Source organism: Anopheles cruzii, chromosome 3 (genome assembly GCF_943734635.1).
Source record: "Anopheles cruzii chromosome 3, idAnoCruzAS_RS32_06, whole genome shotgun sequence".
NCBI lineage: Eukaryota > Metazoa > Arthropoda > Insecta > Diptera > Culicidae > Anopheles > Anopheles cruzii.
Window position 1 is genome coordinate 65,532,128 of NC_069145.1, and position 25,997 is coordinate 65,558,124.

General features: G+C 52.6%; 1 protein-coding gene and 1 non-coding gene across 2 annotated transcripts in view; both read left to right on the forward strand.

Moving 5' to 3' along the window:
• LOC128274556 (protein sickie) overlaps positions 1 to 25,997 on the forward strand; it is a 161,374-nt gene that overhangs the window by 28,073 nt on the left and 107,304 nt on the right. Inside the window, exons 4-5 of the mRNA XM_053012787.1 lie at positions 21,297 to 21,423; positions 21,547 to 21,697. Coding sequence (XP_052868747.1) covers positions 21,297 to 21,423; positions 21,547 to 21,697 — 278 coding nt within the window. The remainder of the gene's footprint in view (positions 1 to 21,296; positions 21,424 to 21,546; positions 21,698 to 25,997) is intronic.
• Positions 14,094 to 14,164, forward strand: Trnag-gcc (transfer RNA glycine (anticodon GCC)). Its single transcript has one exon. It is a non-coding gene; the product is annotated as a tRNA-Gly (tRNA).

Genomic DNA, 25,997 nt, shown 5'->3' on the forward strand with positions numbered 1-25,997 from the left:
GCGACACTCATTAGTGAGAGTTGATTTACGGTGTTTCAATATTTGAAGTGCAATCTTCATCCATTTGGCCAACTGACAGGTCTGCGGGGGTCAGAAGTGGGCGACCATGTTAGCCAAAACAACGCCACCCGGGCCAATCCGGGTGAAGACCTCAATTCACGACCTACTTTCCACGCATTGCCTGCCGGAGGGGAGACTCTGGAACTACGCGCCACAGACGGCACAGACTTCCGGCAGTCGACTGGGTGGGTGTAAGGCCACGATGCACCCTCTCCCTCTCTCCCACAAGGCGTCGGATCGAATTTCGCGACGGGCCAAAGGAGCACCGTCTCCGGATTCCGGCTCCGACTAAAATTAGACCTTATGCAACGGCGGCGGAGACCAGTCGGTTTCGGTCCGTTCCGGACGAAGGAGGTCGCCTTTTTTGCCACCGAATGGCGCGCGTGCCCCACCCAGGGCCAGGAACCCTTTCCGAACGGGGAGAGGAATAAAACTCAGCTCAAAGGGGCAAATTTATGACAAAACGCTCTTAAGCCCCCACCGGCGGGGCTCTCGTCTATGGTCCGATGCGGCCTCTGGGCCTCTGCACTTGATTTCCTGCTGCCGGAGGATCGGCTTGACCACAGTAGCCTTCCACACAAAGTAGCAGGCAAAATTCAACGAGAGAGCATCACAAACACCTCGCCCTGGACGCTTGGAGGTCTAGACGAAAGTGTGTGAACCGGTGTCGGTGTGCATAAATCATGCTAAATGTTCTAAGACCATGAACCGCAGCACCGCGCTGCAGCCCGGCCGAGACCGATTCGGTTTCGCTTTGATCTGTTTGGCTCACTTCTGCAGCCAGCCCAAGACAAGACCCAAGACAAGATGCCGGCAAGATTTAGGATGAATTACAACATAGCCCACCCCGCGCCTAACATATGCGTGTCGTTCTGCGTAGCTCCATTGGGGTGATACGATCACCTTTAAGCTCCATAATTCATGCCCCCAACACCGCCCGCAGGGCTGAGCTGCGGATGAGCGAGAATTTAATTTTTGAAATTTAATCGAGACAATAACCATCAAATACCGGCGCCTGGCAGCAGGGCGGGGCCAACTGTCCCATAAATGTTGATGGGGTACGGGGCGTCTCTCTCTGTCTGCTGAATAGACACCCGACACCCGAACGTAGCGCCGAATTGCCAAATATTATGACATTCGAAATGATATTTTCTTGCCATTCTCGCGCGTTGGTGAGGTGAGAAAGGCTGGGTCGTGAAATGTTACCCGCAGCTCGTTAGCGCGATCTGTGAGCAGACGGCGGTGGTTATGAAGTTCATTACAAAAATACAACTTCATAAGTGAGCCCGCATTTCGGAGATGGGAAGGTATTACATTACCAGTCGTTCGCATCAAATGTGTAACAAGTCACCGAGCAACTCGTGATAACGGCGCCGACGACGACGAAAGCCCTACAGGTTTCAAGTTCCGAGCGCCGAAATTTAAAATTCAATTCCATATGCCCCGTCGTTGATTGCACACTCCCTCCCTTAGATGACGATTTCAATCACATCCGCCGTTGTGGGACCATGATTTCCGATTCATTTGAAACCATACCATAATGAACAAACAGCCTTTTTTCCATCTTCGCTAATAGCTTTCCGAATGTCGAAAGCGAATGAAATGAAAGGGAGACAACAAAAACTCACTAAACATCATATTTCTTACGCATCGGGCATCATGTTTTTCCCCGTTTGGCACACTATGCGCCCCACGAAAGCCAGCATCACCAGCCGATGCAGTGATATTCGTTGTCGAATGTGGGACATTTTTTGTGCCCGCTCTTGTGTGTGTTTGTGATCGGTCGAACACACACCCTCCACCGGGAGCAGCAAAAAGTCGGTTCTCTGATCATCCCGTCAGGAAATGCTTTTCCGTAAAAATCGATTGGCCGTATTTGCGTACCGGCCCGGGCTTCGGAATATTGGGATATTTGTTTTCGCCCGAATGCAATCGAAAAGTTGCGTTTCATGTTTCGCGGATGTTGCCGTTTCCGTGGTTTCCCACGGAGCACGGCGGATATTGATCATTTCTCGCCATCCACCAGGGATACCCGGACCGGGGTCGCTTGGTTTGTTATCTGCTTTTATTGCCCAAGCATTAGCAACCGGACCGCCTTATGAGCGGTGTGTTTGCGGACGATAAACATCCGGCCTCGGGGTCCTGTGCAAAGCTCGGGCGACCATTAGCGGCCCGCAGCTAGGAAACTATGAAACGGCCAACGGGATGGAACGATCGGTGACACCTGGCACAGGCCCCGACACTTGACTCCTGACGAAACAGACTTCTACTTCGCTACGGAGCACAGCAGATTAGTATCACCGGTGCGGCGCACCTTTCTGTGGTCCCGATGATGGCCGCTAAACTTTTGCGACGGACAATAAATGTCATCTGCTTCACTAAATGGCCCTTTTCTATGCCACCTTCTGCTGTCACTCGATACATTCGATCTGCGGTCGTTTGCACTAACCCGTACCTGACGGTTGTTGGCCAACAGCGCGACATTCGAAATGCTAGAAATTCGATACCCGTTGTCGGTTCCACACAATCTTATGATGCGCTACGAAACCATCACCAATCGTCCGTCCGCACTATCGCGTAACGTTGACCCATTTCCGACCCTGCCCAGAACAGTCAAGTTTACTTAGCCGTTTTAGCAGAGTGGCTCGTAAAATGTTGGCGCCGAAGCGCACTAAGAACAGGTATAACGAAAGAGAGAACCGCGAACGAAATCGGATAGGAACGTCAACATCCATTCTGGGGGCTGATCCATTCCGCAGCCTAAATAAACCTTCCCCGGACCGGAAGGCGAGTCGGGAAAAATGCGTGTCACAGCGCTTCATCGCCGCCGGCCCCGTGAGAGTCGGTCACGTCGGTAAAAATCAATGTCATTGGGGCGCTTCGTGCCAAATCGGGTGCCTTAAGGCGCGAAATGGCGCGATGAAAGTTGAACCACTCGCTGCCATTAAGACGTAATGCTCGCTTGCTCGCGGGGTAACCAAATTAAATTCGCCAATAAAACCCGAATGACCGGACCGATCACCGGACGGATTGGGTGTTACGCATACGGTAGCCGGACGGCCTGTCACTAGCATGACACCGTGGCATGATTAATATGCAGTTATTTATCACCCGTGGAGCCCCTGAACCGACCGACCGGCCTAACTGAAAAACCGGGTCCACCGGGCGCTGGACGATCGATCGATTCCGATCTGGACTGGTTTCGACAGCTCCTCCTTCGATGGATGCGGCTTCTGACTGCATTCTGGTGCTATAAATTTCGAAAGCGACGCGTTGAAATGTTTCGGCAGCATCAATTTCGAATTATGTCCGATGGCTGGTCTCAATATTTCTCAATTAATCGATGCACCGTGCCGATCGTTCGGGAATCCATGAACATCACCCAACCAGTATTGGGTAACCGTGTCCGGGGACGGTGTTGGACATCTCGGGCGATGTAAATCAATTTCCAATTGGCGCGCTCGATCAACTTCAGACACTCCAGAATGCAACCCGCACCGTGGGGGTGCATTAATCACTCAGTCCCAGTGGGGTGGTTTGCCCCTTGAAGGCGAGTTAACGAGAGAACAAATTCATAACGCGCCAATCGGGAGGGCGATTCCGCAAGAATGCAGCGCACCACAGGATACCACACACACCTCTCAGGAAGGCCCTGTTTCCTGTGCGCAAAAAGTAACAAACAAGGAAAAACACGGCAACCGGCCCGAACCGGCCCGTTAGAGGAACAACACGGCGGCGCTCCACATCGGCCGGACCGACAGCATCGAAACCGATCAATTATGAGCCGCGCGACCTGGTGCAAGATCGGTCAGCCGCCGTCGAGGAGGTGTGAATTATAAATCGACTCGGGGCTGCCGGAGTCAAGGCTCGTCAATAACCCGCCAGCCCGCCTGGCCCGCCCCCGGTGGAAAGCTTATGCTCGCTACTTTCATGCTGTGCCGTTCAACACACACGCGCGCGCGCACTGGAATGAAAGATATGTAGCGAAATCCGAGCCGTAGCGGAACCACGATCAGTCAGCAACCAAACCAGAAGCGGTCGGTTGCTGTTTTTATTTTTATCTCCCCCGACGGATGCTGCGGAGGTGGCCACGGTGAAAAAACACGGTGATATCTGGAGCACACGCACGTGAGCTCACGTCACGCGCCCGCGCGCGCTGCCAAACAGCTCGAGAGAGCGCGGTAATGATGAAAAATGACGGGCATCGTGAGTCAAAGGTCGATCGTCGAATGCGCGAGAGGAAGCTGCGCGCACGATCGATGATCGAGCGCCGGCACTCAGCGCGCGGTCACTCACTCTCTTCATCGATCCGCGTGGGGCTTTGATCGACCGGATTGTGTCCGCAGCATCCACCGTTGGGAGGAGATCCGATCGTCTAACGTAGCACGTTTTATTTCGATTCTAAATGCTACCGATCGTGATGGATCCGAGAACTATTATTATCTATTATTGTTAAAGAATATTTTTAAATATTAGCCAGCGATTTGGGACACTTGTTGGAGACGCCTTACGCGATGATCGCCATGTCGCAGGCACCCTTTCTGCACGGCAACCTGTTGAAGGCGGCATTGAAGTCGTTCTGGGCGATCGATCGTCGAGTGTTGGTCCACAACGGGTTGTCCCACACCGCGTGTTATCTGTCGTTTCTTTTCGGACACCATTCTCGGACGCCGGACGCCGTCGTTGCCGAGCCACTCAGCGGGTCACTCAACGGCTCGCCGCGGGGCCGGATCCGAAGGCGGATTCAGTTCTCGATGAACCGTGTAGTGCGTTGGAAGCATATTCGTGCGGCACAGTTTGGTGGATCACCGCCCCGCTGTAAGATCGCGAGTGTTACCTCGAGCCGGTTGCCCGATCCAAGGGCAACATCTCGCTCACCGGCGAAAAGGGGGAAAAAAACGACAACAAATTACAAGAGCTCCGTCGTGGGATTATCGTCGTGACAAGTGAAAACAAAAGCCGATCCGGTTTCCGGTCGGTCGGTACACACGTGGCATCCTCCTCCCCGGTTTGCCGGAGGAAATCTCTATTGTTGTCGCGATCGCGTTACGTCACGTGGAGTATCGATCGTCGAGGGCTGTGCGCGAGATAAAGGTGATCTTAGAGTTATGGGTGAGCACGTTCGCGCACGTAGCAGCGACTAATGTGTGTTATTTAGGGAAGTGATTACTGGGGAGGTGTAGTGCACAGTGTCGTGTGGAGCGTTTGCAAAAGGTGGATAAAATTGTGTTCACGGTTTTTTAAATATTAGTAAAACCATATCTGCCTTATCAAACAACCGTTCGGTCGTGCACAGAGGTTGTTAGCAGCATCAGCAGCAGGTCTTCTGGTAGGTCAACGTTTTCTTCGATGCCTCGGGAGCTCGTAGACGGGCCCCCCGATCGTAGATCAGCTGATTTATGACGTTTTGAGCGGCGGCACGCTCTGTGGCCACCGTCGGGGAAGGAAGTCGGGGCTAAATACGGGAAATTTATTTCCCGCCAAACAGCCACCAGCACCACAACGGATCGGAGATCGGCTTTCCCTCCTGCCACTTTTCGACCCGGCGGCGCACAGCGTGAAAACAAGTCTTCATCTACGCCACACGGTCCGGCCGAACCGCCGGAACCCGATCGGTCGATGTTCCAACGGGAACCGCCGTACGGGGACCATAAATCTCCTACCGATGGCAACGAGGCCCTGTGTGTATGCGTTTGTCGACAAGATGCTATTCGAACCGGAAGATACACGGACGACCTGCGCGCTGCGTCCGGTTGATGGATGCGTCGCCACCCCTGCGTCGAAGAATTTCAAACTCTTCGACTAGCTTCGGCGACCTGTCATAGACTGTCTGACGTCGTCGTTCAGGGTAGGCGGATCCAAAAAGCAAGAGGAAAGCCATGCGAAATGGCCACGGAAACGAGTAAGATTCCGAGTAATCAGAACGGAACGTGTGCCGCTATGTAAATGTTAGTTTTTGGGGGAGATTTATTCGGCCATTCCGCCGGCTGTGGCCGAGAGCTAATGAGTCTGCATTCGATACGAACTTGGGCGACACGGGTTGCCACTTTTTTGGGCTGTCGTGCACTTTATCACACTTGGCGCACAAAAAAAAATCCTATGCTTCGTGTTGCGAATGTTAAATATTGTTTTTCGGTGCTGTGGACAAAAAATATTCCCCGTGTTTTTGTTGACTTAGAAAAGCCCAAGATTGATAGTCAGTTTCTTTCCAGCCGATGTCTCATATGTGTGATTTATGGGGCACTGGTTTGGTCCGGAATATTAATTAGCGTTTAGGGGCCGGGTGTTTGACGCATGACAGATTGCAGCCTGGCGAAATAGCGACGAAAGAGCGACTTTTGACAGTGTTTTCTGTTCGTTCGGGATAGGTTGGAGTCATTTAAAAGCTCTTTTATCGTAGAACCTAGCTACAGTCAACCGAGCGGCTGATGACGTTAGTTCAGCATCGCAATGCATTAAACGCCGAGCGATTCGACAACCATCGCGCTGGGTCACGATTTGCTCTGCCCTTTTCTTAATCGTCCCAACTCAACGTCTTAACGGCAACTTGCTACGCGAATTACGAAATGGATTACGGGAAGCAATTTCCCTGGCGATGTTTGGGCTCCCGTTTGACTGCATCCATAAATTAAACAATTTATCGTTCATCGGAAAAAAACATACACGTACTGTGCGGTGCAGCTTGAATTGGTTTCGCTTCGGTTTCGCAACTCCGGAGACGTTTTTTTCGCTCAACCGATCGTAAACCGCAACCTTAGAGGTGCATTTAGATGCGACCGTTAACGACGTCATAAAAAGGAGAGGAAAATTATTAGAATTCCATTCACATCCATGCGCCAGGGGGCCTCGGGGCCAGTTTGGATCGTAAACCAACCACGTTGACCACTTTGCGCCCTTCGCGATCGCTCCGATTGCTCGATTTTCGCACACCGAAATCCACCGTCCGGCGCAAAGCCATTAAACCCAGCCACCTTCTGAGTGCAGGGAAAATGGTACAGTAACCCGGTGAGTAACATAACCTGCACGCAATTAACTCGGACCATCATCATCATCGTGGCGCGTCGCAGGCAAATTGTCTCGGGGGCCGTCGAAATGGGGCTTTGTTTGCCGAGTCCGATTTTCGCGAGTCAATGAAAACTCATCGGGGGCCGGCGCATTAACGTGCAACATGCAACATGCTGCCGGCCGCCGAAAGGGGAGGGGGCCAAGGTCACCGACGGAGACCGGCTCAGAGCGACCGGTCCGGCGTTTAATGGCGGTCGCCACTTTGGCGAATGTCAAGAACTGCAACGAAATCCGAACCACTGCGCCCGTTGAAGGCTCTCTCGGCCGGTCGGGGCCGTTGATGAGGGTCTTTGCAAAATTGTCAAACCGTCGTCGTCTGACCGCAAAGAAGACGTCTGCGATGCACTTTTTTCGTTGGTTATTGGCTTTGTTTTGCCAAACGACAAACCACAATGATTTACGCGATTGCATATAATTGTTTGTCTTTGCCTGCGCCTTTTCCGACCAAACGGTCCAACGATCGGACGATCGGGCCCGTGAGTGTGTCGGACCACAGTGACCGCGAAAGTGTTAAATGAAGATTTGTTTGTTTGGTTTAATCACCACAGCCGCTCGATCTCGAGAGACGGCAGCTTTTGGGAAGTCGAAGTCGAAGAGTCTGTCGCGGCACCAAATTAGCGATCGAGGAGGAGCGCTCCCCAAAACTGTGTGAAAGATTGTGAGACCAAGCCCAATTGTCACCGTGCATCGTGGTCGTGTCGGCGAATAAAGCTACGTTTTGCGTTCCATTAACATCGATCCCGGGGCGTCAGTACGTGCAGTTGAAGGCCCTGGTGCCGAGTGCTTAAAATTGATCAACGATCTCAATCGACCAACGGTCGATCGGTTCGCGGCCAATTAAGTGGCCCAGCCCAGCAGTGGTGCCAGCAAAAACTGACGCTGGCTGGAAGTGTCACTTGGACCAGCGCTTAATTACTGCGACTAATCGACCGACCGACCGACTGGAGAAGAAGGCGTCCGCGGTTCACGTCCGGAGTGAGTAAGTTTTTGAAATTGATTTTCCCCTTCTGCCAGACCGCCGCCCGGTGGACCTTTGCCGGTGACAAGTGATCCGGCCGGCGGGCACAATGGGAAAGTGATCTGAGCGATCCGTGTGCCATTCCGAGGGCCCACCGAGGGCGGTCTCCTGGCGTGAAATATTTAACTACCGGCCGTGGCACTGTTGCCGCGATCGTGATCGCGTGGAGCTGCCCGCCACGATCGTGTCCTCGGGTGAGTTTTCTTCCCTGAAACCCCCATCCCCTTGGGGGGGCCACAGAACATAGCGATCACCCACAGCATGCCAGCGGGGTGGCTGGTGAGCGTAATGGTGCCCGCCGGCCGGACCGATGGACCCCAAATTGACGTGTCATGAACCGTGTCGGATTTCAGTTCGCGCTGCGCGGTAAAACATCAGCAGCAGCTCCCGCCAGCCAGCGGCAGCAGCTTCCGGATCCGTGCCCCGGGAACGGGGACGGAAAGTGCCGGGCCGAAAGCAAATAATGAGATACCCGTGCTGGCGCTGGCGGGTTTTATGGGCTCAATAAAGCATAAAATATTGCACCAAGTGCCACAAGGAACACAAAGGAACGCGTGTTGGGCAAACATGATCCCGGGGGCGATCTCCCAGATGATCTTGAGGGCGAGATTGTGCTCCAAATTGGTCCTAATACGATCATCTCTTTTATTGGGCGTTCGTTACCAGGCTGCAAACCAGGATTAGCGTCATCCTGGAGAAGAAAAAGGTTATTTGGCCCGAACAGTCCGAACGCCTTCGGTTGCTACGTTTGTCCGGCTAACGGTACTTTAAATAGCATCTTTCCGGGGGAAACTAATGACAGTAATTATGTTCATTCAATTATCTAATTTCGTCGGCCCAAACGTGGAACTGGCCGCGAAAGGCCAACCGCTTTCGGACCCGAGCCACGCGATCACGTGCCGCCGGCTGTAAGACAGCCGAGTTCCGGAACGGTATTTTGAAACGCGACACCGGCGCTGGAGACTCGTCCTGAATAATGAGTCCCCCCCACGAGTGTCAATGGGTTTCTCCAAACCATCGCAGAACTTGGACTGCGGGAAGTAATGTGGCAATAATATTTCAATTACATCGACTTTCTTGGTGTTGGGCCCGCCGTTCGAGCACTATTGTTCCGTCCCCGTTCCGTATAAGGCGAATGGCCATTTTTTGGCAACGACCCACTATTGGTCTTCCAATCGGCTGCACCACCACCACCCCTGGCGCGATCACTCGCAACATTCCACGCTGCGTTTGCGTGGCGCGTGCGTGCGTGGCGCTTTCGAAAGGAGCTGGCCAATAAGCGATCCGTTTATCCTTTCCTTTATTTTGTTTATTTTTTCTGGTCGCTGTCGCAGTTCGCTTCCGATACGATCGGAGGTGTCAAGATCGGGTAAAGAGAAATATCGTCCAGCCACACGGTGAAGACAAATTTCGATGGGGCTCTCGTGAATGGCCTCCACTTCGCTAAATTAATGGAACGCGCTCGGCGCGATTGGCTTGTAAGAATTTGTCACACTTTCGCCACACGTCATTTATGAGGCACTGAAAAATGGTATGCAAATCTCCCACTCACCCGAGGGCGATCTGCTGGTGTTACCGATCGATTGCCACCGTGAATCGGATTGTTGTGCTGGTCCTAGCATCCGCATTCTCCCGGGATGGCTGAAGTCATCGAAAAGCAATTTCCGTTCTGCGGTACTCCGAACACAGAACCGAGGCGGCCGTTAAAATGTTAACGATAATGGTGTTGCCTCCGACGCGTGAGAACCCGTCTTGGGTCCGAACCCACCCACACGGATTTAATGTAGTCAAATAAATTCAGCCCGAACATCGGGGATCGAGCGATCGCCCCGCTTCGTTATGCTCGTTATGTGTCAGCTCGGAGTGCAATCCCGAATTGGATCCCGAGTGCAGCGGGGATCCAACATAACCCGCGCGGCCCTCACGGCACACAAAGAAGCCCAACGGCATTATTAAACGCCAATCGAATATTGTTCAACATCATTAAAAAGACATAATTTACGCAGCCGCGCTGGGGCTCGATCGGCTGCCGGGCCTGGCCGAATTCGTTCTACAGCAGTCCCTCTGTCTCATCGCAGGAGTGTCTTTTTATAGACCTCGGGCGGCGCATTAAACATAGGCGTCCTCCCCGTCGAGTGGCTCGGTCGCCCGAATGAATCATAATCATCCCGCGCGAACGGCGAGCAAACGAGGAGCAGACAGCAGACACTTGGGCCTATGTTGTGTTCCGCGCGCGTCTGGCGTTGTTATGATTATTCATATCAAAATGGAAAAGAGTGAAAGAGTTCGCTTGGCCCTCTTTCAAGGGCCATGGGCACCTCCAGCATCCAATCCAGGCACGGCCAGGCGGATTACGGATCATCACACGCGGGGCGGTGTATTATGGCCGTTCCACTGTTACACGGTTTTTTGTTTCCATCCCGATGCCCGTGAACTATGCTCCTCCGGCGAATGGACGCATAAATGTGAAGGTTAAAGCAGTATTGAACAAGAAAACATGGCAACAAACAACACACACACGGTACACACTAGTGAAAAGCATCGATCTTCGGGTGTAGAACCCTTTTACCGGGCTCGGCGGGTTTCACGTTTTATCTCGGACATTCTCGGGAAAATAGAAATAATAGGCAATAACTTATTGTAAATTCTCTGCGCTGGCCGCCCGGGTGTCGCCACGACCGCCGCTTCCATGTCTTCGGTCGGCCGGCGACACGGCCACGACACGAGTTTTTATCCGAAATTCGCTCCGTTTGGGTATGCCTCATCGATATCGATAGGCCATCGTGCGGAATATAGAAATAGATAGCCCGCGATAGTCGGCTTCATTCGCGACAACTCAAAGGAGTTCCGGAGCCCGGATCGGCGGCTTCAGTCGCAGTCGTCGTGCATTTTTCCTTCACACTTACTCTGTCGTGATCTTTTCGCGGACAATGCCAATGCTTCCCGGGGTGGTGCATATATTGCGCCACAACATTCACATTCGCCATCGCTATTAACGATCGCTTTTGTTCCGTGAATTCGCTTCGGTGAATAGGGCCCAAGAATAGTTAAAATTGAAAAATAAAACACGATGGGGTGAATCGATGGTGGGTCCATTCTCCACAGCATCCGCTTCACCAAGGGTCGCAGACACCATAAAAGTTTGCGATGCAAAAGTTTACAACGCATCACACTCGCAGACGCACAATGCATTAATGCCTTTATGGCGTTATTGAAACTTTCCGCCACAACAACGGATGGGCAGCTGCTCATAAACTCACCGTTGTGCCACCGAGCTTCATCATCGCTCAGTGTCGGGCTCTCGTGTTGCATTTTTATGCTCGTTCTGACCTGAAGACGGGTTGCAAATTTTTCATCCCCACCACAGCGAGCATATTGTGCGCCGGTGACGGTGGAATCTGTCACCACCTACGTCGGGACCACGGCCCCGTACGGCGCGGTCGGTTCGATGATAAAGATGGAAGTTTTGTTAGGTAAACGTGACGGCGAGTGGCGTTAGGACCGCAATCAACACAATGCACCGATGCATCAACACCCATGGTGGGTTTTTGCGGCTCTCTACCGCAACGATCGGTTGCCAAATCGCTGGCTCCGTTGGCCAGACCACGTGTGGTCCCGGCAACCGGGATAGCATTACAACGAACTTCTTTTTTATGCTTAACCTTAAAAACCACCCGGCTTGTTACCGGGGATATCCGCCCGATATCCACCCGATATCCGTCAGCTTCCCGGGGCGAAAACATGGCTCCAACATGCGACCGAAACAATTGCGAACACTACCACCCAAACGCAAAAAAAACAGGCGACTGCTCCACAGGGGGGGTGGTACCCGGGGCTCCCGGTGCCAACAATGTAAATTGGTCATGATAAATTGTGCAAACGCGGCCGCGGGACTTCCAAAAACGCGGCTCGCCAGCGAGCAGGAGCTTAGATCGCGACTCCTGCTGTGACCCGGCCGGCCCGGTTGCTACACAGTGTTCCTCCTATTGGGGGGGAGACCACACAGAAAAACCCGCGGCGTGACATATAGAGCACGGGAGGCGGCGACGGGCGGTTCCGTGCCATAAATGGGCCTCGTGCACGGGCGGCAGAGCCTTTTTGTGTGTTAATGCAATTTGCGATCGAAACTCTATCGGGAAGGTTTCGGCCGACGGCAGGCGGCTCCACAACAACAAACACTCTACTCCAGCGATGCGTGAGAAGTTTCTGTGGTCCGTGCCGGAGTGCCGAGGTCTAGATTCGCGGACCCCGGAAGAGAGCTCGGGAATTCCAGCGCACCCAGCGGCTAAAAGACTTTTATTGTATTTATATTGTTTTTTTTTTCGCCCACCGATCATCGGCCACCGAAAGGTCACGCGTAGCATCTTCGATTGGTTCATTTTTCTTCGGGCACAAGCACAATGTTGCGCAATTGTTGTGCGCGATGCGAAGTGGTTTTGGGCCCGGTTTGGCAGAGGCCACTGGCAGAACTCTCTCTGTTCCGTCACGATCCCGATCGCGCGAATGGAGTGATTTTTATGTACGATATCGCGAGGCACTTTCCAATTCCGTTATCGTATGCCCAAAATAAAAGCTGTTTACTATCGACAACGTAAACGCCCGAACAGGGCTATTAACGGCTGCCCTGCATGGGCCGCGAAACGCGTCCTTTATACGGCGTCGTAAACTCGATAAGGAACATCTTTCGAACGACCAAATTTGAGCTCGATTAAAGTCGAATAAAACTACAAACTGCGCGGCGGCCTTGCGCGGAGAATTACCCTTACCGGTTCCGCCTTATTAAACGTTCAAACGTTAAACGGTAAATAATTGCTCGCTCGTAAATCCGCTTATCTCGGTGGGAGTTGCCAAAAAGCCTATATAATAAGCCGAATCACCGAAAGGCACTGCGTTTGCCGTCTGGCAGCGCCACCGTGTTGTGCCCAAAGCTGTCTGCCAGCTAGCCGCTGTTTGACAATATGTATCAAATTCCAGAGGCCCCACACCCAAATGATTGACATGGCGGTGCCTAGTCTTTGACGGAACAGGATTAAGCCCCACCGGAGCACCGCGTATGGACCAATCAATCGATCAATGCTCGCGCAAGACGCAGCTACAGACTGCAACCTGTTGAGTTTTCGAACCACACCATACAGAGATCCAAAAGAAACTCGGGCCCCTGAGGCGGACCGTTCGAATGAGGTTGAAAAACAAACCTCTTGAGAGGTATCATCGAATGTTGAAGATGCTCGCGTAAGGACGGCAATTAGTGTGCATTAAACAGAAGAAGCGCACCGATTCGCCAGCGAATCTGACTTTTAATTACCATGCGATTTAAACTGCTCGCTGGCGTTCATTTTGCTCAACAAATTGAAATGATGCTGCGCATTGCCGCGTCTGGGCTGGTAGCATACATATTATCGGCTCGACCTTTCTTACCTCAGCTCGGCGAATCGAAGCGAGGCATCAATTTTGTGGGTTTGTCCCCACCACGTTCGGTGCTGAAATCGACACGCTCATTAAGGGGGCGCGATAGGGATAAGAATTTAACCAGCTTGTAAGCTCGTTAACACTCCATCCCGTTAACACGGAGGACAACATTAACAATCGAAGCGACGACGGTTTCGGTTGTGGGGGGCAACGGTAAAAACCGGCGACCGGCCGACGTATTCGATAACCGAGATGTTTGTTTTCTTATCTATCACGTATTTAAAATTCATTAGCACACGCTAAGGCTATCTCGGATACGGGGACGATAAGCGATGGCGGGCAGGAAACATAACACGAAGCTCAGCCATCGCCACCAAAGCATAATGTTAATGTGTGCGCCGAGCCGTCAGTTCTGGTTTCTACTCCACTCTGAACGCATCAAAGTTAACCGGGCACGATCGGCTTGACTGAGCCACTGGGGCGGCTATTAATAGCACTGCCGCCCGAGCGTGGTCGTCTGCCGATGGGCGATCTTCAGCAAGCATCGGTGGTTCAGTGGTAGAATGCTCGCCTGCCACGCGGGCGGCCCGGGTTCGATTCCCGGCCGATGCAACATACACCAAAATTCTTTTTTAATGGGTATCCGGTTTTTAAGTTCACGGAAGATCTTCGGATATCGAAATGCCATCTTTCAAATATCACACAGAAAAGCGAAGAAGAAAATGCTCATGCTCGACAGAAAAAAGTCCTTTAATTACGACGTTTTGTCATTTTTGTCGGCCGCCGAAAGGCGCATCCGGCTTAAGCCTTTCAAAGCCCCTGCATCCTGCGCAAAATTCCGCCGACATCACCGGCACATTCTTTGCGCTGGCGACAGAATACACCGAACCTCGCGTGAAAAGTCGCGAAAAGAAACGCTTCTTTAATTATTGCGCCTTTGCCTCATTATCGCGGGGTGTTGGCCGGCAGCCTGGCCGGCTATAAAACCGCGAGTATTATCACCCTGTTCACCTTCTGTGTGTAATCGGCACGGCCGGATGGCCGAATTGCTGCTGCACAGGATCGAGGAGATGCCCCGGGAAGGATAATTTACGCGCCCCGCGTTTGGCCGGTTCCGATGCCGGTTTCTGAGGCCAACCTTGCGCCACCGCTAAGACGCTTCATTAGCATGTCTCCGCACGCCGCACGGGAAGGCACCTCACGTGTGCGCGGCTTTTCGTCACCTTGCGTTGCAGGCTGGCTGCGGGCCACTATCAATGCGCACGCCCCGCAGCAGTGGCCGGCGCCCCATTCAGGCCCGGGTCCTCTCGTTGCGCCATTCAGCCACATGCAAAAAAGATATTTCCTTAAATGGGATTCAGCGAACCGGCCACAACCAGTCAGTCGGCTCGCGCGGGAAGGACACTCGACCGAGAGAGACAGAGAGAGAGAGAGTGAGCTGAGGTGGTACGTATGTATGCGCAATTATTGCAACCGTGACCCATTTTTGGCCCGCGGTGAGTTTTGAGGCGCAGCACCAGTGCCTGGCATGACGCAGCAGACGCGCGTGAAGGCTGGAAAGGATTTTAATTTTCGGCGAAGAAGTACCGTTAAGGAAACAGAGTCCGTGTGCGCCGTGCGGCGCGAAATTACCTTCGCCTTCGGATCGGTTTCGATAAAAGACGCGGTGCGGTGCGCGAAATCAAGCCCCAAAAAGGGTGCAATCTATGGTAAAAGGTTATCCAGCCAGCCTCCCGTTGATTGTCAGCTGAATAGGGCCCGAGTGGAGGAATCGGGGCCACTGGGCTTGGGGTCTTACCAATTAAAATGGCTTAATAAAGCCATATTTCATTTCCATACTCCGTCGCCGTTGCCAGGCAGTACACAGATTTGCTGAGCTGAGCGGCGGTCATCTTCGTGTTGGGCCATCGAATGTGCCACTTCTGGGAGCCTCAATCAACGGGCAGTTCTTTCAATTAATTCACTTTGCCAGCGTTTCGGTCGAACAGCCGTGTCAATCTTCTTCACACGGGCGACCCTGTGTGGCGGCGGGTCATAGGGTGGGGCCGCGCCGTAAGGTCGTTCGGCCTCAGGAACGACATGGGACGCACAACTCAATCAAACTCAATCGAACCACCTAGAGACCTAACAAATTTGTACGGCGTCCCCGTCAGACGAAAGAAATTGCCGACAGGAAAGTTCCAAACTTTCATCGGACCATAACACCCGAAGGACCCGGAAGGCGGCGGAGTCGGAAGGGTTAGACGGGGGCGGACGGGCTGACCGGGTTTAACTAACTCGGGCCGTTCATTGAATAAACATCTCCCCAAACTCAGCATAAGAAACAAGCAAAACTAAAATTATGCAAATTGTTTTCATTTAATTACGGGCCATAACTTTGCCACTGGACCGAGTCCTAGATCCTGCGTTCGGGCACGTGTTGGACCAAGAAATTACTATACCTATAGAAAGTAGCGTAAGCCGTGTTGGAAGTTTTATGGACCATCCTCCGAAGGGTTCAATATTTTCCTTAAATGGCTGAGAATAAAAAGCTAATATTTGGAATAGGAATTGGACGACAAATATCGGGTTCGATCGGCTCGTTTAAGGACCCAGCTCTGTTGGGCAATGTTGGTCATAAACAGACGATTAGCGCCGCTTAATCCATCGCGTCCACCGGGCATCGGGTAATGAGGCTATCGACGGAAAAGGGTCACAAAAATGTGTTTATGGGGGTCCGACTCCGACTTCGAACGCTCGACGGTATAACCAGGGACAACAAATTCCGCAAATCAACTACGAGCGGTTATTAAAAAGGGCCATAACTTTGACCAACCCGGAGAGCGTACTTATTTTGTCAACGAGCTCCGTACTTAGGCTCCACCTGGGAACCTAATGGTTCGTTAATTGCCGCCGTGGCGAGCCACGGCGACCACCAAACCGTGATCGATGGCCGGCTGACCCACATTCGCAACCCACGGGTTACGTTTTATGATTCAATCGCTCGTGGATTGCTGGTGGATTATGTTGGGCCTCGGCGCCCGTTCGACGATCAGACTGTCGGCCGGCAGCTGATCGATCGAAACGGCCAACGGTTTCAAGATCAACCACCGGAGGAGGCCCTGTCCGGGCGGAGACTGTGGACCGATCGGGGAGCTGGTGTAGCCTTGGATTCGCACCTAGCGGAGTGTGTAACTCGATCCCAGGGCGAGCGCCATTAATCCGAGTGTTGCCGGAGAACACAACACGCAACACCTTCACGGACTCGCCAGATGATGATGGCGCCTATAATTGAGTCATCCCGGCCTGGGAGTGTCTTTTGGGGGGAACAACGGAAAGTCCACTTTTAATTAACGCCACCCATTCCTTGGGGACGAACACGTCCCATTTAATTGCGGGGTCCGGCGATATGTTCGAAGGAACTTTGGTCTCGATTCCGCTTCCGTTCCGCTCGATAAAGATCTTCGAACGCGGAAGTTCTTCCGCCACCGCCATGATTTAATCAACAGCATCTCGAGGTCCACAACATTGTGTGTGCGCCATCACCATCAGGCGAATCTGTGTCACGTTCCCGCGGTGCGTGACCTCAGCAAACGGTTCCTTCATGCGGAAGTTCTAGACGCCTCTGCGAATTAAGACGCTCATACGTCACTCCATTCCCAGATAGCCCCAGACCGGATAGGCGCAGGGAAGTATGTCTCTTCGTTGACGCTGTCATCCGAGCCCGGAATTGAGTGCCGGACGGAACGTTCTGTAGGTCTCTTGTGGTTCGTCACCGCGAAGTAATTCTGCGTGCTTCGGCATGTTTATGTGCTCCACGTGGGCTCTGCTCCTCAAAAGTGAACTGCTCCCCAAAAAGGCCGACCGAGACCCATAGACCCAGTTCTCTTCTGTGCGTGTGTCGTGGGAATCGGGACGTGATTCGAAGCTCTCGAAATGTTGGAAAATGTTGGCGCTCCATCACAGTTTCGGGAAGGCATTCCGAAACCGGCACCGAAGTCAGCTCCAATTTAATTACTCGACTCTAGACGGGACGGGAATCTACCGCGCCCCAAAAGAGGACATCAGGATTGACGACTGTGGCATTCTTTTATCCTTGGGCCGTGCGATAGCCTGATCGACGTGGTCGACTGGTCTTCTTCAAGGATTCACCTTGAAGGTCCGTTCGGTGGCTTGCCTTTTACGCCGGCCTGTCCTTTCGAAGGAATGCATGGAACACAGCATCAACACACATCGTGAGTTGCCAATTCGCGTGACATCGCAGGGTTCGCTCGGGAAGTGCATTTGTAATTCTAATATCAGCCGCCCCTCCGCAGCCACCAGCACCTTCTGGGGCGGCGTGGAATGTTTCATGTTTTGTTGTGATTGGTCGCGATGGCGTGGCGTTTCTCGTGAGTCATTCCAGCCGGGATGATGGGTCGCTCACGATATCGCATCGGAATGGGACACCGACCGACGCCGTGTGCATCAGCATCATCATGCAGGTTGCCGATAAATCCGGGCGCGATGCGGGTCGCTGAACTCGGGAACGAACGGGATCCGAGACGTTGGCATATCACACGCCGACCGCCGACCCGACGCCGCCACCAATGGTTTCGGTGGGCGCATTTTCCCGCGTATCACCCGAAGAAGGACGGATGATCATTCATCGCCAACGGTCCAACGGGGGGGAAGTGTTTTCCCCTTTTTGGGACGCCCTCTACGCATTCTTATTCGCTGTCGTTCGGTTATGGACATTGGTGCGTCGTCGCCATGGTGACCACGTGGCTCTCGTGGCTGTCCCTCAGCTCAGCATCCGCCATATTCGGTGCAACGTGGTTTCTGTTGGACGCGCCCGGCCGAGTAGAATGCATCGGGATGCACCTATAAATAGATCACCCCACAAGAACTCAGGCACCGCAGTGTGGATTGGATCTGTCATCCGACGATGTCCAACAACGATCACTATATTGTGTCACACGTTCTTCGAGATTGTTACCAAACAAGCAGGAGACTTCGGGCCCATGTGGCCCGAATTCTCGCCGGATCCTGAAGTCGACCTCAAAGCTCAGCGCTCAGCAAGGCCACGGAGGAGCATAATGTATGCCACCAGACAGAGCCCGGTTGTTGACGGCCTGACACCGAGCGTCCTTAAAAGGCCTTGATCGCGATCGCGCAAACAAAGGCGAATCCGATTATGGCGAAAACTCGTGTTCCAATTTCGCTCGTGTTCTGCCCCTCGGGGTGGGATTCTAATAAGCCACGCCGAGAAAGATGTTGCTCGAGAGGGTGGCGATGCTCTCGATGTTGTTCGATGCCGTTGTCGGTAATTTGTCATGAAGTCACACAGCCTCACAGCCGCGCCGCGAGTAGTGCTCCGCCGGTGATTAATGGGCACGACCGTCGGCACACACACTGGCGTGTTGCCAATTCGTCCAGGCAAACAACAAACGGTGCTGCTGCTTAGATGCACAATCTGGCCGGGGCTCTTTCGTGTTACGTCTGTAGGATTATTATTACCATTTACCGAAAACCCTCCGATTGAACGAGTAAATTGGATGCTAGTCGCGATATCCATGATGCTATCCTTTTTTGGCACCGTAGTGCTGGTGCCAGCGCCAGAGCCCTTTCGGCCTCGGGGACTCGGTTCAACCTCTACTTACTCTTCAGGAAGGGGTCTTATTGCTGGAAATCAATCAATGTTGTGTTGGTTCGTTTTGCCCGCTACGCTGTGAAGGAGGTCAATACGTGGTCTAAGTAAAATATGATTGTTTGTTTAGTATTCTTTTCTATTACAAGCCGATGAAGGCTTTGAGTTGCATGCTCGACGTCACTAAGCGTCACTTCCCAAAGATTGCGACTCTGACTCCATTAAATAGTCTTAAAATTTTTACCATCGCCCATTCGGACAAATTCACTTTTCGTCACGCGCCTACTTGGTAATAAAACGTTCCATCGGCGAAATGTTCGCCCCAAAAACGGATATCATCATCCAGCACGCGGGGCACCCAAACATCAACCTGCTGATAATTTACCTTTTAAGACCCTCACGACGGGGCCTCCTGCATTATTGGGTCCACTCATCCAGTGGCCTCCAAAAACCCGGCCCCGTCATACGCCCCAGTTGGATAAATGGCTCCTGGGGAAGCCTACCAAAAAAAAAACACCGGAGAAGATGGCGTCCCGGCTTAGGGCATTCCGCAAACGGTCGGTCGGTATTATTGACTTAGGTCGCCCGGCCGCCATACGAAAAGGTACCCACCAAAGAACGCTTTGCAGTGGGTTGGCCTGTCCCTTGCGGGGAAGCACCGAAAAATGGCAAACAGCTTGGTGGGAATTCCCAGCGCCCAAAGAGGCGCTGTCGGCATTGCGTTCTTTTTCGTGCCAAAAAATGACTTCCAATCACGCCACACACGCACGGTCAAGGGACGGCACAGGGAAGTCAACGATTATTTCAGTGGCCCCATCGGCGTTGGGCTGCTGCCAACCGGCTTAAAGTTCCCCACGATACTCCCATTTATCATGAGACGTTCGGTGCTATTAAAGGTTTGGGTCCGTGAAGAGATCCGTACGTCATCTCCGACTCGCACGGAAGGTAACTTATGGTATAATTTCATCCCATTTCCGGTTCGTTCGAATGAGATTTGGGATTGAACCTAAAGACGGACACCGATAGACTGGAGCGTGTTCCATTGGGAGTAGCGAGCTATTAATTTTGAAATAACTATCACCCAGTCCATCAACTATCAGCCCCGGCGGTGTCCGCGCACGCAACAGAACCCGTTTGGCTCTGTAATTAGTTCGACCTTGGAGGCTTGGAGGCTCAGAGGTCGGCTTTATCCATCGGTTGAACGCCCCCATCGGGCACCTCCAACCTAACATTGCCAGCATGTGCTCAACGGACCAGAACCGCGACCACGGTGACAGTTCCTGTATGGGCCGCGACTCTGTCCGCTTGATAGGCAAATTTTATTCAAACGACCACGAGCCGGCTTCAAAGTAGCGGGGACCTGCGCAGAGAGCGCAGGTGAAAAATTATGACCGTTCCAGACCCCCGCATCTAGATCTTGCGTCAGAGCGTGAAATGTAGTGCACAATAAATTAAAATGTAATTTGACGAATCCCCCGCACCTCAACGTCACAGCCGCACCCCCACACGGCACAATGAGGCTCATTAAATCCAGCTCACTCACGGTTCCGCGAAAGTCCCGCGAGTCATCCCTTTGCATCGTCGTCTGCAATCCATCTGTTTGCGCCGATCGCGCACGATCGGCTTCGGCGCGACAACAGCTGTGTGGATTGCAAAAAAAGGGGGCGCGAATTAAGAATGGGGCCAACGAAATACTTGACGCAACAAGTTGTGCGAGACGCGTTCGTACCCGGCCGCGTCATCGCGACGTTCTCGCGAAGGAAGTCGACGTCTGGGACCTTGGGACGGCGGGGTGGGCGCCAAACAGCGCATTTGTCACATCCAGCAGAGAGTCATTTAGCGGCTTTTGGCCGCTTATCGTGGGTGCATCTGGCGTTCTCCAGCGATCGATTTTAAATCGTTTCCTGGGAATGGCCCAGCTCGCGGTTTGGCGTGCCGCGTAGTTGAACAGCGCGTCAAATGAAACATAATGGGACGTGCGGCACGCAAATCGTAATTGGTTATTTGATCCGCAGCTTCGGAGTCCGTGAAGCTATTCCAAAGCATCACCAAGAACGTTAGGAACGCGGGGCCTTTTCTATGAGTAAACAAAATAATGGACGTTAACGCTGCCTTTCCGTTTTCTTTCTCCCACAGTACGACAACGTTAACTCCTGTCTCGCGGTTCTGAGACAGCATCAGGTCGGAGGCTTAGAATCGGTAACTTCGAACGACATCTTTAGTGGGAGGCTGAAAGCGGTTCTTTCGCTCTTCTTTGCTTTGAGTAAGTAACTAACATTTTAGAACTGCTTTAGTACATGGGTGGTTTGTGCCTTTGCTAAAGCTACACTCACAACCAGATGGCGCTTCACTGGGAAAAAATAATTTATTCTCAATTGTTCCGCAGGTCGGTACAAACAAGCAACGAAGCAGAAATCCTCGCTGCAACTCCTTCACCAGCCCCCACCGCAACTGCATCAACAGCAACAACAGCAACAACAGCAGCAACAACAAACAAAGGTTGAGATTCATGCGGCTCCGACGGAAATGACGAACCGGTAAGTTTAGAAACAAACCCTAAAGGGTTTGTGTCTCCGCTAAATGAACCGATTCACGTGCGATGCGGTACGAATCGGTTGAAAAGCGTTGGAACCGCTATCTGAAAATCGCTGCGCGCCGAAAACCTTCTTTATTTTTATTTGCACCTACTGGCACAGATTCTATGCTATTATCTGTAAAGATTTTTTCAAAAAAAGCCCTCCACACGGGTGCAACAACAAACTACATCGCCTCACGCAGTTCGTTCATAAATGTAAAAGTGGTCCCGTTGAAGGATAATGGAACCGATTTATGTTAATATTCTGCGTTCGTTTCACAGCTAGTAACAGTAAATGTGTGGCCATAGTTTAATATACACGTGGCGTGCAGCGCAGCGAGCACTGCATAAAATCTGCCCAGATCTGATGATGCTGCCGGGATCAGATACAGCACACCGGGGTCCCCCCTGACCGGGTTTCAGCCGGATCAGACGGAAATGCAAATGTGATGCCGCATGTGGCACAACCGGCGGCAGCAGCATAAACCAGCGAGGAGGCGTGAACCTCCTCCCATCTCCCGTGGGACCACTTCTCGAGCTGTTTGTTTGCGCTTTTGCTGCATTTTAATGCGATTGCCGGTGTATCGCCAAACAAACACCCGAAACGGAACGATTTAAATGAAGGAACACGAAACGAACGGCCATTCGGCGGTGCCGATACGCTCTGATGGTGACGGCGGAGGATTAGTTGGGCGCGGGCTGTTGATAGATAAATACATTGACGATGTAAATCGGTTTCCCATTTCGCCCAAGATGCTGGAAAACTCCTTCACGCCGAGTCACGTTTTGCCGGCCCCTTCTCGGTGTCTTTAGTGTGCTGCAATTGCAATTTAGATCGCAGATAGTGCAGCGTCCCGGGGTGCGGTCTTCGTTGCTGCGAGGACTATCAATATTCCGTTCGCTTCCGGGTATCGAATCGATCCAATTCATCTGAGCGCCATCAAACGGCGCACAAATTACGGTTAATTAACCTTGCACGAAGCGTCAGCCCCAAAAACTAATTTAACGCTTTACATCCGAGGGCCCCTCGAGTCGACTTCTGTTACTGTTTCCGGTTTAATGTTTCATGCTTTCACCGAAAGGCAAACAACGTGGCGTGCTTTCAACGCTCCGGTGGGGCTCCGGTGTTTTTGCTTCCTGCCGCCACTTCTACGGGGAGGGGATTGCTGTTGGTCCTTTTTCGGTCCAATCCCAGGTTTTGCTTCCATTCCGGCTACAGTCGGTGGCCTTTTTTTGGTCGGCTGCCCCAAGACAGCACCAAAAAACCACCCGCTCGCTAGGGCAGGGTAAGCAAATCCTGAAACACAACATCTAGCCGGAGGGAAAAAATCGGAAATGCGATCGATGCCGTGCCCCGGACCGAAGGGGAGACGATAAAAACCGGGAACTTCCTTCCGTCGAGGCGAAAGGTTGAACGCAGATGTTTGTAGTTTATGGCCCTCCGGTAGGGTCGGCCTAAAAGCATCCCCACCCGATAAGGACGACGACGCCGAAGACGACGACGACGGTGGTTTAAATTGTATTTCCACACGCATTTGTGAGGAAATATCATCGCCGGGGAAAATTGAGTGTGACAATCCTATTTGTGACGAAGGTGGCCACCCAGAGGGCTGGAGGAGGGCAGGTTGAAAGGTGATTCAATGTTGTCCTTCCGGTTGCGGTAGCCGTAGGCGGGCGCGCCCGATCAACGAGCGCACGCGGTGATCGAGCCGTAATAAAAAAGGACGAGAATCAATGCATGTCTAACACCGTTTAAGGCAGGACGACGACAACGACGATGCCAACATCATCATCGTCGTTCGATGATGATGGTCGGTGCGCTGCGTGAAATGACGAGCGGTCGAAAGAAATGGTGGACCAGGGTTTTGTCAACTCCCCGCTGGGGGAGTTTCTTCGGAGAAAGTTTCCCGGCTCTCCCGCATCGTACCGGCTTTTCTGGGGCTTCGACGGGACATTTATGCTGCTGTGCTTCACCGACAAAGAAAGATATTAAATTCGGCAACGGGGCCCCGAGGGGACGAGATGCCTGATTTTGCCGGGACTCTGCCTGACTCTGCGGATTATCGATCGATAATCGTTCCTTAACCAGCGCCATAGCAAACGAGAAATGGGTGATAAATTGATAGAAGATGGCCATTCGAAAGTATTTATCTGCCTTGGGAGCGCCACACCAGTTGGCACGCTAGTTGCAGAGGGTGTTTTAGGTTGTGCCATAAAATTGATTAACTAACGCTCGCCGCATAAAATTAACTGTGGCTCGCCAAACTGTTACAACGTTACCCGTAAGGTGCGCCCGCTCGGGGCTAGCTAGTTTTTTTATTGCCTCGCAAAGGGTTTATTTGAATATTGAGCAATAAACGGAGCGACCGACGATTAGTGCGGCGTGCGGAGCATAAGCCGCCAGCTGACCGCCCTAGAATTTATGGCACCGGACCGACCGCCTGGAATTCATATTTGGTACTCCCTTTCCGGCTGTAAATTGGACCTTAAAACCAACAAAGAAAAAAAAAACACTTCGAAAGGACACTGCGAACGGAACACCGGAACGTGAGCCATATGGAAGGCGGCTTTGGTTGGCGGTGAATGGTAATGAGAGAACCACCGTTTGATCCCCATTTCCGGTCCGAAGGGCACCGGCCGGGATAGGGTTTTGTAAATTGGTGGAATACAAAAAAGCTGTCGAGGGCGGCCGTACTATCTTGTCGCACAATCCGAAAGGAGTCGAAATTTATTACATCGCCCCTGCCTGAATTCCTGTACGGCGCCTGTGTTGTCCTTTTGGCCGTGCCGTGCTTCGTGGCACGTGGCCACTCCCAAACGTATTGACCAGCACTGGCTCATGCCCCACCAGGACGATCGATCTTCATCGAGCCACCCGAGATTGATTGATTATCCGGGGCCTCGATACTCGGGAGGCCGATGCCACGGCCAAGCGCGTCAATTATGCACGGGACAAAACCACCGACCACGGGGTGAGGTTGTAAAAGTTTGTCGAACAACTTGTAAACCCAGCCGCGAAGAGGGTGTGCTGGTGCAGGCACTTAAAATCTTAGCGGCACACGTGCCACGTCGCCGCTAAGACGAAGACACATATTGGCCTAGGCATCCGCACGGATCGCCGTGTCGCCGTGTCGGCCTGGGGCTAAGATACTAATCCTTCTTGGGGCCACCCTGGAGTCGAGTCGGAAGTTCGTCTGGAGGGTTGAGCCATGGTGCACTCGAAGTAATGCTTCCTTTCTTCATTCTCTGGCCACCATTCTCGATAAATAATTTCTAATGGCGGCGCTGCCGGATCGTTTATATTCATTTTTGTACGCTACTTGCACCGGAGCGCTTGCCAGGATTTGAAAGGTAACACCCGGAACACTAGAAACACTATAGCCAGGTACCAGACCCCACCACGCGGAGGATAACGGCATCATCAACGGCAGCGGCATCAGCGCCGAGTGTTAGAAAGGGATAAATGCAAATTCAAATCCGCTCCGCAATGTCCATAATGTCCCAGGGTGGAGTGGCGTGGTGGGCCCGAGAAGGACATAAATCTTGCCACCCTCACGAATCCCGGAATCCCGTATTACGCACCGGAAAACAAACGCGCGGTGCGCGAGAAACACATTCCAGACCGTTCTATCCCTCTGGTCTAACGTCCTTTTCGAGTGGACGCGCCCCTTTTGCGCCAGCGCTGCGATGATGCGTGCCGAAGGGGAGCCACCCGGGTGGGGGGACGGCCGAGTGATGGGGAGCGGTATCAATTCGGTGCGTAAATCATGTCCCATGTGGCCACCGGCGGCGACTCTATGGCCGACGGCTCCCTGGGCAACCCCACAGAGAGAGTGTCACAAATGGTGGTGATTAGGAAGAACTTTGCCAACTTCATTCCGGAGCGCACGTCTTCCGGGCTTCGGGAAGGTTTGGATTAATATATAGATTTTTTGTTTCTTCACCGGCTTTCGGCTACGGAAACCCTTCCGAGGGCCATCCCACGGGACACGTGCTGCCACGTGGAGGTGGAGTAGATTTTTAAAGCCAAATTAGTGCAGTTATTATCGGAATCGCTGGAACCCCTTTTGCCGCTGTGGACTTCCGGCTTATCGCTCCCGTGAGGGGGTTCCGGTTGCTTTCTGTGCGCCATTTTTACTGCTCCTTATCACGAACGTCCGTCCTGGGACTCCCGATAGTGTTATCCTCGTGCGGCTGCCAACCGGAGGGCGTTGGTACTTTTAATGAATCGGTGGTGTTGGCCGGGCTTTAATGAGAAACTT